At 42.4% G+C, this 16,471-nt stretch overlaps 1 protein-coding gene across 1 annotated transcript in view; it reads left to right on the plus strand.

Moving 5' to 3' along the window:
* The first annotated feature begins 12,652 nt into the window (after positions 1 to 12,652).
* The window catches only part of RRAS2 (RAS related 2), an 81,026-nt gene continuing 77,207 nt past the window's right edge, over positions 12,653 to 16,471 (plus strand). The window contains exon 1 of the mRNA XM_072793991.1: positions 12,653 to 12,706. Coding sequence (XP_072650092.1) covers positions 12,704 to 12,706 — 3 coding nt within the window. The 5' untranslated portion in view covers positions 12,653 to 12,703. The remainder of the gene's footprint in view (positions 12,707 to 16,471) is intronic.

Genomic DNA, 16,471 nt, shown 5'->3' on the forward strand with positions numbered 1-16,471 from the left:
TCTAGAGGACTCCACATCCACACCTACTGCTCTGTACCAACCTCCGAGAGCATGGCTCTTCCTCTCCTGGGGCTCATGATCTAGGGAAAGAGACCAGGAAAGAACGCAAGGTTGTTCTGAGGAGTCACTCAAATTGCAACCGTTTATCTCCTCTCAGAATCACACTTAGGCACATGAGTGGGACCTCGTGAGGAGGGCCTGACAGAGGGGTCAGCCAGGATGGCGGAGGGAGGGACAAATGGAGAGGCAGTGGGTAATGTGGAACCAAGGGCACTGGGCCAGAGGTCAGGAACCCTAGCCCATCTCTCTCCTGATGTGTGACCTTGGGAAGGTGGGCCTGTTGCTGGGCCTCACTCTCCTCAGCGTGGTCCCAGGTGCCAGCCGTGCTTATAACTGGGGTCTCAGTCACTGTGGCCATACCATGACGGGCTCTGTAAAGGCTCACCAAATAGAGCAGGGGCTCTCCCAGCGAGCTGTACACGGCTGTCCCATATTATGACGGCTACATACTCATACACATCATGTTAGATGATCTTAGACGGTCAGAGGATGAGCGTTTTCTATTTTCACGGTTATGTATTTTTTAATAAAGTACAGTATATTAGGGAAAATATATAGCAAGCACTTAAAGAAGGGGTATATTTCTTCCTTGGGGAATATTTTTTGTTAGACTCTTTTAAAGTATTAACTTAAAGTATATGTGACACACAGAATCAGCAAAAGAGCTGAGGATGGCTTACAGAGGACCCATACCCAGCAATGTGGATTTAGAGAACATTCCATTTTCCCTGAAGACATGTAATCTTTTCCTCTGACTAATCTTCTTCTCCAATAATGAGAACAGTATATCTGATCATGGTTGGGTTTTTTTTTTTTTTTCTCTGCCTTCTCCGTTGTGAAACTCAGATCTCAATTCAAAACCCAATCCCCAATCTCAGAAATTTAATCGATTTTACATTGGCAAGCATGCGTCTGCTTTAGACGTGCTTTCCTTCCTACCCCCGTACTATCATTTCTCCGTGGAGGCTTCCCCTGGAAACCGCTGCAAAGCGGTGAAGTGCATTTAATTTTAAGTAAGATTCCAAATTAAAGAATGAAACAGTGTCCATCTGATGAGTGGGGACTGCCATCAGCCTAGCCTTTCATAATCTACGAGGCAGTTTTCATGTGTCCTTTCTTGTGTCATTCTGATCTTCAGTAATAAGACTTCTAGCTACCTATTGGGGTAAATAAATATTAGCGTGATCCCCATGTCACAGTCGGGAAATTGGGCTGTCAGGCAGCATGAGGACCTGCTCGCCCTCTCAGGCCTCTGACTCCTGTTTCCACTTTTCTGTATTTTGTCTTTTATTTTTTTTTAAAATATTTTATTTATTTATTCATGAGAGACAGAGAGAGAGAGAGAGAGAGGCAGAGACAGGCAGAGGGAGAAGCAGGCTCCATGCAGGGAGCCTGATGTGGGACTCGATCCAGGACTCCAGGATCACGCCCTGGGCCGAAGGCAGGCGCCAAACCGCTGAGCCACCCGGGCTGCCCTGTAGGGCTTTTTTCATTTGTTCATTTGTGTTTTTTTTTTCTTCCTAGCAGCAAATCACAGACCTTTTCTGTACCAACGAGTGTTCATCTATAATGTGATTTTTAATGGTTGTATGGGATCCCATTACATGAATATATCATAATTTATTTAATCAATACTCTGTTGTTTAGCATTTAAGTGGTTTCCATTTTTTTCTCACTGCAACAATGCTTGTGTTGAGTACTCAAGAACATACATTTTCATGCATTATTTCTGATTATAGTCTTAAATTCTTGGAAACAGTACTGCAGGGTCAAACAGTATGCATGTGCGTAAGGCTTTACTCCAGCAATCCTACGGTGGTTTTAAAACACTACTTTATTTAATGTAAAAACAACATTAGAGCAACAATAATGAATTCCTCAAAAGAACAGCCACCAACTTCTTCCTCTGACAAATCAATTGTTTTTATTTGCTTCTCTTCCTGGCCATATGCAAAGAGTATTTTTATGATTGTTTTTCTACCCATTCCAGGCCATTATCATCCCCAGGAATGCATACTCAACACAAGCTACAGGGTTTCATTGAAACCATTTAGCCAAAAGGGAAGAGGAAAGAGTTCCACTGAAATTCAGCAAAAGGCACTGGAGTCCAGCTAGGCCTGTGGGACTGGAGCCGGAGAGTTGTTCTGGATGTAAGGGAGCTTTCTGGAACTCAGGAGGACTTCTTGATCTTTGCTCTAGCTCTGCTACTTGAGTTAGCTACTCTTTGTGGGTTTGCTTCTTTCTCTGTCTACCTCTTTCTCTCCATTCACCTGACCCACTTCCTCACACAGCTTACTATTTTCTGGTTCTTTATGACACACATGTTCACAATCTCTCATTCCCATCCTTGATGTCATGATCTATGTGTCCTTTAAGCTTCAGCTCCTGATGTGATTTACCTGATTCGCTTGGTATTCCCCAATTCAGATTCCAAAGGATGAGAAACCTGTTGGCCCAGTTCACTCCTGTTTAAGCAGTTTTGCAGCAGAGCATCTCAGAGGATGTCGGCTACTCTGGATCTGTTGCCCATTCCTGACCCAGTCAGCTGTGGGGAGGGAAGGGGGTCATAGAGCCACATGGCAAAGAACGTGATTATTTAAAACGTGATCATGGGCTCCATCCCACGATCCTGAGATCATGACCTGGTAAGCAGGCACTTGTGGGTGATTCCGTTCCTTAAAAGGTGATAGTGGCTATTGTAGGTAGCTGGGCTTTTATGAACACTGTGATAATATAGATAAAATTATATAGGGTGTTTTAATTATTGTTTTAACATAAACATATAAAAACTTCATACTTATCCAGGCTAAATAGGCCTAATAGTTTAAACAGTGGATTGATTGTAATTTATTTATTTAATTTATTTAAGCAATCTCCTACAATTAGATATTGAAATTCAGTTCTTAAAAAAAAAAGTGTTAACCAATTTGGAAAATCCTATAATGAATAACTTATCAGTATATATTTTTACTTTTTAAAAAATTTTTTTCTCTTAGGGATGTATCAATTAGCAATGTTTTCCTTTTTTTTTTTTTTTCCCAAAGATTTTATTTATTTATTCATGAGAGACACAGAGAGGCAGACTCCCTGCTGGGAGCCTGATGCGGGGACTCGATCCCAGGCCCCTGGTATCATGACCTGAGCCAAAGGCAGCCACTCAACCAAGGACCCAGAAAGCCAAAATACCCCCTTGTGGGCATGCAGGGGATACTTCCAGAGGGGATGGATATTACCATGGTTATTACCACCATCTGTTTTCCTGTTTTTAAAAGATTTATTTATTCTTTTTTAGAGAGCAAGAGTGGTGGTGGGGGGGGACGGGAGGAGCAGTGGGAGAGGGAGAGAGAATCTTGACCAGACTCTGCACTGAGCCCAATGCGGGGCTCGATCCCACGATCCTGAGATCATGACCTGAACCGAAACCAAGAGTCAGGTGCTTAACCAACTTTACCATCCAGGTGCCCCTAGCAATGCTTTTTAACTGCAAAGAAAAGTAAGCTTCTCTGAAGTTCTTTAAAAGGGTTTTGTTTTGTTTTGTTTTGTTTTTAATGCAACGAGTCATTCAAAGGTGGATTTGGTTCTCTGGGCCTTTTTCTCATATTCATGTTCTCAAAATCAGTCCTGAAGCTCTGGGTATAATGTCAGCATTCAAGGTAGAAAAGAGAAAGAGATAATGTCATTCAGGTCCTCCTTTTTACTGTTATCATCCAGAGTCACCCCGAGTAGACATAGACTTACGTCTCTTTGGCCAGAATTGTGTTCGTGGTCACCCCTACCAGTCTGGGAGGCTACAAAAGCAAGCATCTTTCCAACCTCCTTATTTGGAAGCAGCATGGAAGAAAAGAGGTGGTAATGTGTACGGAACCAGGCTTTCTGGTGTTGTCACAGGGGCTTCTCAAAAGTGTAAAAGCTGTGAAAATCTTCCTTTGAATAAAATCTTGCCTGGAAGCACATTTGGAAAAGCTGATGCAAGTGCAGTTGCTTTGGCTAAAGTGACAATGAGGGTTTAGAGCTTTGCGTGGGCAGCACCTCCCCACTCAGTAGGAGGTGTTTCCTGCTTTCTCTCTGTCCAGCACCCATAGCATCTTGCAATTAGTACTCCAGGCTTCCATCTGGGGGACACCCCACATGTGTGTAAACTCGGGAGAGAGTTCCCATCTCCCCTTAGGAAGCTGAAGACCCAGATTCTGCAACCCCACCTCCTGCTTCCTTGCAAACCCTGAAGCATGGGATTTAGGTTCAGTCAATCAGATATTCTTTTCTGTCTTTGAAGGACAAGCATGTGACACTGTGGGGGGTGACCGGAGGTCATTTTCCTTTCAGCATCAGTGCCACATGCACCTGACTGTTCTTGCTCTGTGACCTGTGGTTCCAGCCGCCTAGCCCTCTGGAATTCTCATTTCCTGCTTGTTTTCAGAACCTGGTTGTAGAGCTTCCCGGAGATTCTGAGAGCCTCTGAGTTTGTTTCAGCCCATTGACTCTTGGCTTAAGGTGGGCAGGGTTGGGGCACCTGGGTAGCTCAGTGGTTGAGCGTCTGCCTTTGGCTCAGGCCGTGGTCCTGGGGTCCCGGGGTCCCGGGATCAAGTCCCTGCATCGGGCTCCCAGGAGGGACCCTGCTTCTCCTCTGCCTGTGTCTCTACCTCTCTCTTTGTGTCTCTCATGAATAAATAAATAAAATTAAAAGAAAAAAAAAAAGGCAGGGTTAACCTCTCTTGCTTGTAGCCCCCAATCCTAGCCAATACATAGGCTCCCTAGCAGTCCCATAGAGAGTTCTGTAGAACTTCTAAGGTTGCCAGGGGCATAGTTTAAAATCTGCTGCCTTAGGATAAATCCCTTGGACTGGAATTAAGGGACAAAGGTACAAAGAGTTTAAAGTTTCTTGATAATTATTGCCAAAGAGTGTTCTAAAAGTATTGTGAAAATGTACTGAACAACAAACATCGGGTTTTATCGTCGTCTTAACTTTTGCCAGTATGATGGCAGGGAAATGGTGTCCTATTAGTGTTTTAATTTGCATTTATTTGAGAATATGAAGCTCAACACTTTTTCCTTATGTTGATTTATGGTTATATTTCTATTTATGGAAGATGTCTGTTTATTCAAGCTTTAATTTTTCTGTTTACGATGTGAATTTCATATAATTTAGATATTCATTCTTTGAATGCTTACTGCAAACATTTTTCTTGGTCTATTTTTATCTTCCCCTTCTTACTTTTCTTTGTGCAAAAGCTTCACATTTTTATGTAGTAAAATCTGTTCATCTTCTCCTTTGTCATTTCTTCTTTTGCTTCAGTGCTTTAAAAGTTTTACTATTCCTCCCAAAATCTGATAGGGAATTCAATTTCCTGCCAGTTTTTCTGTGTTTTGGCTTTTATATATTTTATTCTTTCATCTGAGGGTTTTTTTTTTTTTTTTTTTGAGTATTGTATGTACCTAAATTATTACATTGGCTTTTAGATTGATAGGCTTTTGTGAACAAGCCAAGCCTCTGGGTTTTTGTTTTGTTTTGTTTGGGGGTTTTAGTAATGCAAACAAAATTGTCCAGGGAGCAGGGGCTTGTTATTGAGAGAAGTGTGAGTAAAATGGAGAGAGAACTTCAGACAATTGAGATAGAAACAAAGAGACAGGGAAGCAATGAATCAGAGACAGAAAAGCTGGAACAGAGAGTGAAACAGAAACAAAGAGAAGTGAGGAATCAAAGGTCAAGAAGCCAAAGGAAGGAAACCAAGACTCAGTGTAGGAGAGGCCTTTGGATGTCTCGTGCCTGGAGATTGGATTGGTGACCACAGAGGCTGTGGGAGTGACCAGCAGAGGCTAAGATGACACCAAGGGGCGGCAGTAGAGGTGCTCCCTCTGCCAAACTGCCCCATCCAGCATTGGCCTGTCCATGGGCCTGGGGAGGCCTCTCATTTCATTTGGGGCACCCAATTTTCTCCTCATTCTCTAGTTGGCTCTGGGTCTGGGGATCTCAGGCATAGAGAAAAATATCTTTTCTCTCTGCAGTCTTCCTTTCTCTGGTCTCCTTTCTGGTCTGCCTTCCTGCAAGCACTCAAGGAAGAGCCTGAAAACCAATCATCTACAATTTCCATCTGTGGGGGCTATAAAATCCAAATATCTCAGCCTGGCTCTGAAGCCCCCTTATCCTATCTGAGGGGTTAAGTAACTGTGCCCAATAATAAAGGGTAGATCTGGATTCAAACCCTGGTCTCGTCGTTTTCCAAGTCCTGTAGTTCTTTACCATGCATCAAGATACTGGGCTTATCCTACCTCTCCACTAGAAATTACCTCCCCTAACATGCTTCCCTTTTTATCTCTGCTTATCCAGATGCCATCTTCCCATCACTGCCACCTTGTGTGTCCTATAGCTCAGGCTTCATTTGGCATTGAGGCCTTACTTATAGTCCAACCTTCTGCTCTTACCTAAATATCATGGTATGTTTTTCTTGTCTCCCCATTATAACCTGAGATGGTGTGTTTTACCTTTGGACTTCCTGCATTACTTTACACTGAGCTGCCCAATTGTTGGATCATTCACTCTATCACTCCAGGGAAGAAAAGGCAAGCATTAAAGGGATGTGTTATGAAGCCAGATATTCCAGTGGGTGACTGGAGTTTATTCCCACCAAGAAATCATGAGATACAATCTGGATTTTCCTAAACAAAGGTGAGAGAACTGCATCTCCCCAGAGTCATTGGCTGAAGGCTGCTCTGGGAGCATGGGAGTGTGATGGGAGTAGGGGGTAGGTGCTAATTCCCTCAGCAGGACTGTTGGTGGCAAGAATGGACTTGCACAGTTTAGAAAAGTCCCTCAGGCAAAGAGATGAAATTCTTGAGGCGTTGGGTCCCTGAGTACCTTGAAAAGTCCTAGGATACGGGTTGGTAATCAGCAATGAATGAAAATATCTGTTTCTGGGATGCCTGGGTGGCTCAGTGGTTGAAAATCTGCCTTCGGCTCAGGTCGTGATCCTAGGGTCCTGGGACTGAGTCCCACATCATGCTCCCCACAGGGAGCCTGCTTCTCCCTCTGCCTGTGTCTCTGCCTCTCTCTGTGTCTCTTATGAATAAATAAATAAAATATTTTAAAAAAGAAAATATCTGTTTCCCCTTTCACACCATAGTGTTATTAAATATTTGACCTTTCCAGTTGTGTAGGTGAAAAATCATACTAATAAAACAAAAATAGTAACTGTGGCATTTTAACATTTATGTATATTATATAATTCACATTAACTTTTAAAATGACTTAAAACTCACCACCCATCTAATACTTCTTTAACTACAAAGAACTCTGACATGTTCCAGTAAATGATCACACCCTCATCTCACCCTCTAAGTAGGTATGACTGTTATTTTCATTTAAATAACACCAAAAGCATCAAGTAGAGGAGTGCCTGTGTGGCTCAGTGGGTTGGGTGTCTGCCTTCAGCTTGCCTCACGATCTCTCAGGATCCTGGGATCCCACCCTGCATCATGCTCCCTACTTAAAGTGGAGTCTGCTTCTCTCCCTCCCTCTGGCCCTCCCCCCAGCTCTTGTGCTTGCATGTGCTCTCTCTCTCTTTCTCTCTCAGTAAAGAAATAAAATCTTAAAAAAAAAAAAAAAAAAAGGGCACCAAACAGAGAGCAAAGAGATTCAGTGACCTGCCCTAAACCTTTCAGGTCGTCAGTGGTGCGGATGGGAGTTGACATCAGGTTTTCTTACTTCAAAACCCATGCTTTATTTATTGTACCTGTGTGTCCTTTGGACAAACTTTTATCTTTTGAATGGGAGACAACAGACCAGCCACTTAACCTCTCAGTTTTTTGATCTATAAAACAAAGAGTAGTGAACATCTGTTGTTTGTGTCTCTTCAGCATCTTCTCTCTCGTCTTCTGAGAGCATCAAAACGATCAACTGGGAATTTGTTAGAAATGCCAATTCATGGGCTTTCCCCATGTCTACTGAATCAGAAACTCCTGGGCTGGGCCGCAGCATCTGTGTTTTCACAAGTCCTCCAGGTGATTCTGATTCATGCTGAAGGTTGAGAAACAGTGGCTTGGGGAAAGAAATGGAGCCACCCTGCTAACCTCAGGGGAAACCTTGCTTAAGACAAGACCCATGTAGAACAAGCCCAGCTGAGAGATACAGAGAGTGAAAAAGTACTAAAGAGACCATTGGAGTCTCTGAGTCTGGTCCAGCTTGAAGTTAGATCAACAGCTGTACCATTTAGTTACATGAACCAATAAGTTCTTCTTCTTCTTCTTTTTTTTTTTTTTTAGATTTTATTTGAGAGAGAAGGGGGAGAGAGAGATAGTGCACGAGCATGAGTGAGCATGCACACAGGAGAAGGGGGAGGGGCAGAGGGGGATGTGGACTCCCCTCAGAGCAGGGAGCCTAACACAAGACCAAGACCTGTAGACCATGACCCGAGCCCAAGGCAGGCACTTCACTGACTGAGCCACCCAGATGCCCAATAAGTGCTTTTTAAAAACAAAAAGATGTTATTTATTTATTCATGAGAGACATGGAGAAAGAGAGAGGCAGAGACACAGGCAGAGGGAGAAGCAGGCTCTATGCAGGGAGCCTCATGTGGGACTCGATCCCCGGTCTCCAGGATCATGCCTTGGGCTGAAGGCAGGCGCTCAACCACTGAGCCACCCAGGCCTCCTCCAATAAATGCTTTTTATTTCAGTTTGAGTTGAGTTTCTGTCACTGGCAACCAAACAAATCCTGTTAAGGGGAACGTTTATTCCTCCTAAGTTCCAAGTGGAGAGATTCTCTGCAAGCATTGGTTTTCAAAGTGTGGTACCAGGATAGGTAGCATCAGGTCACCATGGAGCTTTTTAAAAAACACAGTTTATCAGACTCTACGCTGGTACCTACCCAATAAGGGTCCTGGGGGTGGAGCCTGGCAATCTGTGTTGGAATAAGTCTTCTTGGTGATTTGGATGCCCACTAAAATTTGAAAATCATTAGAGTGAGACTCCTTAACGACTCCTTCCCCGCCTCTTATTCATTCTTCTCCATGAAGATGGTATGCATTATCAGAGGTCAGCGGGATAATCTGGGCATGCTCAATTTGACTCTTCCCTTTGTTCTCTTTGGCAGCCTGTCTGATTGAAGGGGGCCGTTATTCTGTGTTCCTGTATGTGCCACAAGCTGTACAGAGGCAGATCCCCAGAAGAGGAGCCCTGCAGTTTGTCCAGCCTTGCCTGTAACTCGGCAGTAAGTTTATTCTGGGAACAGTGTAGGCAAGCCCATTTGGCCTCACATCTAAGCCATGTTCTCTGGTGTAGCTCTTATCAGTAATAAAGCTGACACTTTTTTATCTCCATCTGTTGGTTTTCTGTGTCCTGTTTCTCACTTGGTTCAAAACTTGGGTGAGGAAGGGGGCTATTATTTATTGGGCCCCCTAATGCCCAACACTGAATGATATGGTGGCGGGTGTGTGGCTAGAGGATCTCTCAGGTGCCTTCCCTTCTTACATTTAGGGCATTGTATCTCAGGCTGTCTCTCCAGTGCTCCTGAGTGCCCGGTGAAGAAAACCTTGTTTGTTCTCACTAGACCACTGGTGTTGCACCTGCAGGAGACAGAAGTATCCTGTGGCTCATGGGGCACAGGAGGGAAGATTGCAATCACAAAGCATTTCCTTTCAGTTGTCTCCTCAAACAGTGCAAATTCTGTGGGGCAGGAATTGGGCCTAGAAATGACTGCATTTTGAAAAGCCTCCTAGGAGTTGTCTATCTTGCCTAATTGTCAGGTTCTACCAGCGGTCTAACCTCAATCCATCTGGCTGCGTTTGAATTTGTGTCCTTCTGTTCTGGAGGCTAGGGTGGTCTTAGCTTATCATTCCAAAGGGAGGACTTCCATTTTCTCTCTTCCACACTCTTGGTTTTTTGCGAGTTCCTCACAAAGCTTTAAGACAGTCGTGGTCATGGTCCTGATAAGGGATGTGGATTACAGAGAGGCAGGCAGTGTGAAGCTCTATAATCCAGGCCTGGGTGCTACAGAAAGCTTGATTTTTCAGGGCTCAGTCCCCCTATAGCTGCAGGCACGACTCTCTTCAGAAAGCTGCTGTATGAAAGGAAGGGACAAAGAGGACATCATAGTTCAACCTGAGTGATACAGGATGACATAAATATTTTCTATATGTTGAACCAGATTCTTGTTCCTCCTGGAATAGTTAATTCTCCTAGATTATCTAACTAACACTAAAATTTCCATAGTTAGATTATATCTGTACAAGCTTGGCTCCTGCTTTGCTCATATCATTAAAAAATGTTCATAAACAGGGTTGCTTGGGTGGCTCATTTGGTTGAGCATCTGACTCTTGGTTTTGGCTGAGGTCTGGATTTTGGGGTAGTGAGATCAAGTTTGGGATTCTCTCTCTTTCCCTCTGTTCCTCCTCCACCTTACACACTCTTTCTCATAAATAAATAAATAAATAAATAAATAAATAAATAAATATCTTTAAAAATTTGTTAGTAAGCATGACTTCATATTTTTTCTGACTTAAAGATTGGATTTCATTAAAATAAAAAAAAATTGTGCATCAAAAGACAGTATCAAGGAGTGAAAAGCCACAAAACACGAGACTACATTTGCAAATCACCTATCTAATAAGAGTTTGCTATTCAGAATATAAAAAAGAACTCCTACGATTCAACAATAAAAAGACAAACAGCTCACTTAAAAAATAGGCAAAGGACTTGAATAGACATATATCCAAAGAAGATGTACAAATGGCAAATAAGCATATGAAAATATGCTCAACATCATTAGTCATTAGGAAAATGCAAATCAAAACTACAATGAATCGCAACTTCAACCCAGTGGGATGACCTGATTCAAAAATGGAAAATAAAAAGTGTTGATGAAGACGTGGAAAAATTAGAAACCTTCCACATTGCTGGTGGGAATTAAAATGGTGTAGCTGTTGTGTAAAGCAGTTTGGCAGTTCCTCAAAAGATTAAACATACAATTACCATTTGATCCAGTGATTTTAATCCTAGGCATATACCCAAAAGATTTGAAAACAAGAACTCAGATATTTGTGTATGAATGTTCATAGCAGTATCATTCACAATAGCCAAAAGATGGAAATTATCCAAATTTTCCTCAACAGATGAATGGATATACAAATTGTGGTATGTCTATACAATGGGATACTATTTAGCCAATAAAAGGAAGGAATCATGACTACATGCTGCAACATAAAGGAACCTTGAAACATTATGCTAAACAAAATAAACCAGACACCAAACTGTTATATGATTCCACTTACAGGAAATGTTTAGAATAGGAAAAATCATAGAGACAGAAAGTAGACTAGAGGTTACCAGGGGCTGGGGGTAGGAGAGAATGGGAATTGCCAAAAAGAAGAGAGAGAGAGAGAGAGAGAGAGAGAGAAAGAATGAAATGCAGGAAAACGAAAATTAGGAAATAAAACTCTCCTGTGATCTCACTACCTAGGATAACTGAATATCCTACTGACCTTTCTTTCTTTTCATCTATTCATAATGATTAAGTACAAAAGCTTTGGGCTACTTGTAGGTTCAAATATGCGTGCTGCCATTTACCAGCTATATGACATCTCTGTGCTTCAATATTTTTATAAAATACAAATAATAATAGAACCCACTTCAGATGGTTGAATTGTGGATTACATTGGATAATAGGTTTTAAGTGATTAGCACAAAGCCAGGCTCCTTTTAAGTGCTCAGTAAATGGTAGCTGTTATGTCTATATTTTATATTTTCATATATACTGATTTGTATCCTGTTCTTTCTCATTGTCCCATACAGCTACAAATTATTTTTAATGCCAAATAGTATTCTTTTTCTCCCCCAAAGATTTGTATTTATTCATGAGAGACACACAGAGAGAGGCAGAGACACAGGCAGAGGGAGAAGCAGGCCCCCTGCAGGGAGCCCGATGTGGGACTCGATCCCTGGACTCTGGGATCACGCCCTGAGCCACAGGCAGACAGATGCTCAATCCCTGAGCCACCCAGGCGCCCCCAAATAGTATTCTATTCATATTGTAGCATCATTTATTTAACTGAGTCTCTGTTGTTGAATATTTAAGTGGTTTTGATTTTTCAGTATGTAAAAGAGATGCAGTGGTAGACATTCTTGCTTGGTTCTTCCTGGCAGCTGTGGCTGAGAGGGGCATGACTTTGACCCTGCTCCATCTCCTAGGCTCTGGGGTTCCCAAGACAGTACGCTATGCTGAGTCAGGCCCTAAGCCGGGAGACAGAATCTGAGCTCCAGTCATGCTCGGCTCTATCTCTAGGCAGTGCTGGGGACTGCTCTTTTCCACCTGGGCCATTGCTTCCCCTACCTTTCAGATGAGAGCTTTCATAGGAATGATCTCAGGGTGCTTTTTCTGCTCTCAGTCTCTGATTCTCAGACAATCCTCCACTAAGCTACAGACTCCTCCGGCTCTGTTGTGGCCTTCCTCAGGGCTGCGTGTGCCCACGCTTCAGCGTGTTTCAGTTTCTATTCTTAGCAGTGTGATCTTTAAACAAGGAATAGATTTGTGCATCTGTCTCATCTCAGATGCATGCAGCTCCTGCTGGGCTGTTTCATTCTCTACCAGCCATTCATTCACATTAGAAGCAGTGGCCCATTAAGGAAATAAGTGGATGGTGCTCTTCCATCAACCATGGTAAGAACTGAACGCTCTCTGATCCGGGGTTTGGCCCTCTTTGGTTATCAGGCCTGGGCTGTGTCTGACTCAGCTATAGATGAGGTCATGGGGATCTTCGTTTCAGCAGTACCTCCTTCCCCACTCCACCCCTAGATCCTTTCTCTGGGTTGGGCCAGGGATGGTATTTGGGCAATGGTGGTTTTTAGAGATGGTGAGTCACCAGCATTCCAGATGAGAAGGTCATTGTTTGTTCTGAAATAGAGTGGACATGGATGACTCTCCTCTCCTCTAAGCATTTTCAGTTGTGGAGGTATCTCATGGTTACTTTGGATATTTCAATATTCGACTTCCAAATCTTGGTCTGCAATCTTACTTATCAAGATGGGTTGGGGGTGGGTGAGCCCAGGTTCTTCATTTTAAGACAATACAGGTGATTCAGATGTGCAACCTAGTTGGAGGGCATTGGCAGATAGTAGTAGGATTTGCAAACACTTGAAGCTCATAGAGGCCAGGCAGGTAACATCAATTGGATGGGGTGCAATATGACTGCTGGTGAGTCTGAAGAATAGGAATACCCTTTCTCAAGGGTAGCCTGTACTTACCTGTACCCAGTTGTCATGTGATAACATTGACCTGGTGTTGCTAGATGTTTCATTTAACTTTTTTAAAAGATCTTATTTATTTATTCATGAGACACAAAGAGAGAGACAGAGCGAGAGAGAGAGAGAGAGAGGCAGAGACACAGGAAGAGGGAGAAGCAGGCTTCATGAAGGGAGCCTGATGTGGGACTTGATCCCTGGACTCCAGGATCATGCCCTGGGCTGAAGGCAGGCACCAAATGATGGGCCACCCAGGGATCCCCCATTTCATTTAATTTTATTGGGAAGAGTTAGAAATCCAGAATTGTTTGTGAAATACTCTATTTTACAATACTGATAACTCAATTAAATATTGGTAATTCAATTAAAAAATTGAATTATGTACCAGAACACATCTGTTGGCCAAATCAAGCCTTGAATCTGCCTGTTGAAGTTTCTTGACAACCCTTTAGCCAGACAGTCACTCAACTGAGGCCAAAATGATGCATTTAACAGTTCTCTTGACTGGTAGCATTACACCATCTCTGTGCTGTGAGGCTCTGCGGGGTTTGAGATAATACCCAGCTTGGCATGAGGTAAAGTGCTCTAAGCAGGGGAGTCAGAAGACTCCTGTTAACAACATGCTGGGTGACGCTGGGAAAGAAATTCTTTCCCTAGTCACAGGATTTCTTTCGGCAAGGTAAGGGGGAATGATCTCTACCATTCCTTCCAAGTTTGTAGGTCATTCTTCTTGTAAAGATTTACATACCTATTTTATTCCAGCTACTTGAGGAGCAAATTTATCACATTAAGGTGAAAATTCATCTTTATTTGGCTCGAATGACAACTAGTTCTTTCTTTCCCATATTCTCCTGTGCCATCAGTGATTTGTTTTTGTAGAGGTTTCTTTTTGTGTAGGCTTTTGGGGTATTTTCTAAGGGCAAGAAAACATTTTGGAATAGAAGTCTGGGTGGAGTTGAACCTATAAGCTTCTTGCTGAACACTTGACTTTGAGTCCAATAATATTCATAATAAAAAGGAAGAGAGTTGATACAGGGGACATCTTGAAGCAAAAAGATGTTTCCTTGACAGTTCAGATAAAATCCTGCAATTGAATCTTTTCTCCTCATAGTTTTATTAGGATTTAATTCATATACCATAACAGCCACTTTAAAAAGTGTATAATTCAATGGTTTTTAGTCTATTTACAGAATTGTGCGACCATCATCACTGTCTAATCTCAGAATATTTTCTTATCTCCAGGACGAAACCCCATACCCATTATGGGTCACTCAGCATTTTCCCCTCAGTCCTGACAACCATTAATCCACTTTCTGCCTTTATTGATTTTCTTCCTTTGAACCTTTCATATAAATGGAATTATATAATATGTGACCTTTTGTAACTGGCTTCTTTCAGTTAGCATGATGTTTTTATGGTTCATCCATGTTGTAGTGTGTATCAGTTACCTCATCCATTTTTATTGCCAAATAAAATTCTGTTGTATGAATATACTACATTTTGTTTACCCACTCATCAGTTGATGGGACAATTGGTTATTTCTACTCTTTGGCTATAATGAACATGCTGCCATGAACTTGCATGGGTCCGTTTCTGAGCAGGGACCCTGATGCCGTACTCGACCCCAGGACCCTGAGATCATGACCTGAGCCGAAGGCAGATGCTTAACTAACTGAGCCACTCAGGCACTCCCTCATTGTAGTTTTTATCCCACAATTGAATCTGTTCCTGATTGCCCTGACCTAGACCATATACCCACCCTCCAGCTAATTACTGTGGCCAATGGAGGTTGATAATCCTAAGTGAATAAGAGTGAACCCCTGGAGCTGGTGGTAGGTGCCATTCATAAACTAAAGGGGAAATCCGGAGATACTATTTGAAAGGTAGGAGAAATAGATGGGTGGGAGGCAATCGGCCCATGTTGTCTATAGGATGAGTTTGCTTGCTTGGTTTCAGGAATTGTCCTACACACAGGGATCGTAGTGGTACAGAATAGGAAGGAAAGAAAATCTTGGTCAGGATTCAGGCATAGAAGCAGCTCACAATAGGTGATTGAAATAGATTCTACTGAAAATGGGCTGGTACTTCAGAAGGCAAGGAGCATAAGGAGGACATTTTGGTCATCTTCTTGGTCCTGAAAGTTTATGGGAAATTTTAGGGCTTGGCAGACATTGAGAGACATTTGTGGGAAGACTAACTGGCTCTTTCTCACACTTCTTTGAGATGGGCTCCTCTTTCCTTTCTTTCTCCTTTTCCCCCCTTCTTTTCACATCGACGCTAATACCTGTCGCTGAGGCCTTTCCGGATATTATTGCTGTGTAACAAATATTTTGCTCCCCCTCTCAAAAAATGGGGACTTAACACAACCATTTTATTCCATACTAAAAAAGATCAAAAGAGTTTGGCGGCTAAATGCAATGCTTGACCCTGGGCTGGATTCTGTGCTAGGGGAGAAAAACATTATTGGATCAACTGACAAAATTGGAATATCAATGTAGATTAGATGAAAATATTCCTATCAATATTAAATTTACTAAAGTTGGCAACTGTGCTACGGTTATATGAGATAATACCCCTATTCTTAGGGAACAAACACTGAACTACTTAGGGGCAAATGGCCATAATGTCTGTAACTTACCCTTAAATGGTTTAAAAAATTCATTTTTATATTTGGGTTACATATATATATATATAATATAAACTTATATATGTATTATATATATGTATTTCATATATATATATGAAAGAAATAGGGGAGAATGATAAAGGAAATGGGGTAAAATGCTCACAATAGTGGAATTTGGGTAAAGGCGGTATATGGGGGATCCCTGGGTGGCGCAGCGGTTTGGCGCCTGCCTTTGGCCCAGGGCGCGATCCTGGAGACCGGGGATCGGATCCCAGGTCGGGCTCCCGGTGCATGGAGCCTGCTTCTCCCTCTGCCTGTGTCTTTGCCTCTCTCTCTCTCTGTATGACTATCATAAATAAATAAAAAAAATTAAAAAAATATTAAAAAAAAGGCGGTATATATGGGTATACTTTATACTTTACAGATATTTCCAAATGAAGGATTGGGAGAAGCACAGCCAGTTTACTACTTTATTTTGCTCATGATTTTGTGGATCAGGAAGGGCTGGCCTGGGCAGCTCTTGCTTGGGGTCTCTCAGGCAGCTGCAGTCAGATGCCA

The sequence above is a fragment of the Canis lupus genome, chromosome 23 (assembly GCF_048164855.1).
Source record: "Canis lupus baileyi chromosome 23, mCanLup2.hap1, whole genome shotgun sequence".
Lineage (NCBI taxonomy): Eukaryota > Metazoa > Chordata > Mammalia > Carnivora > Canidae > Canis > Canis lupus.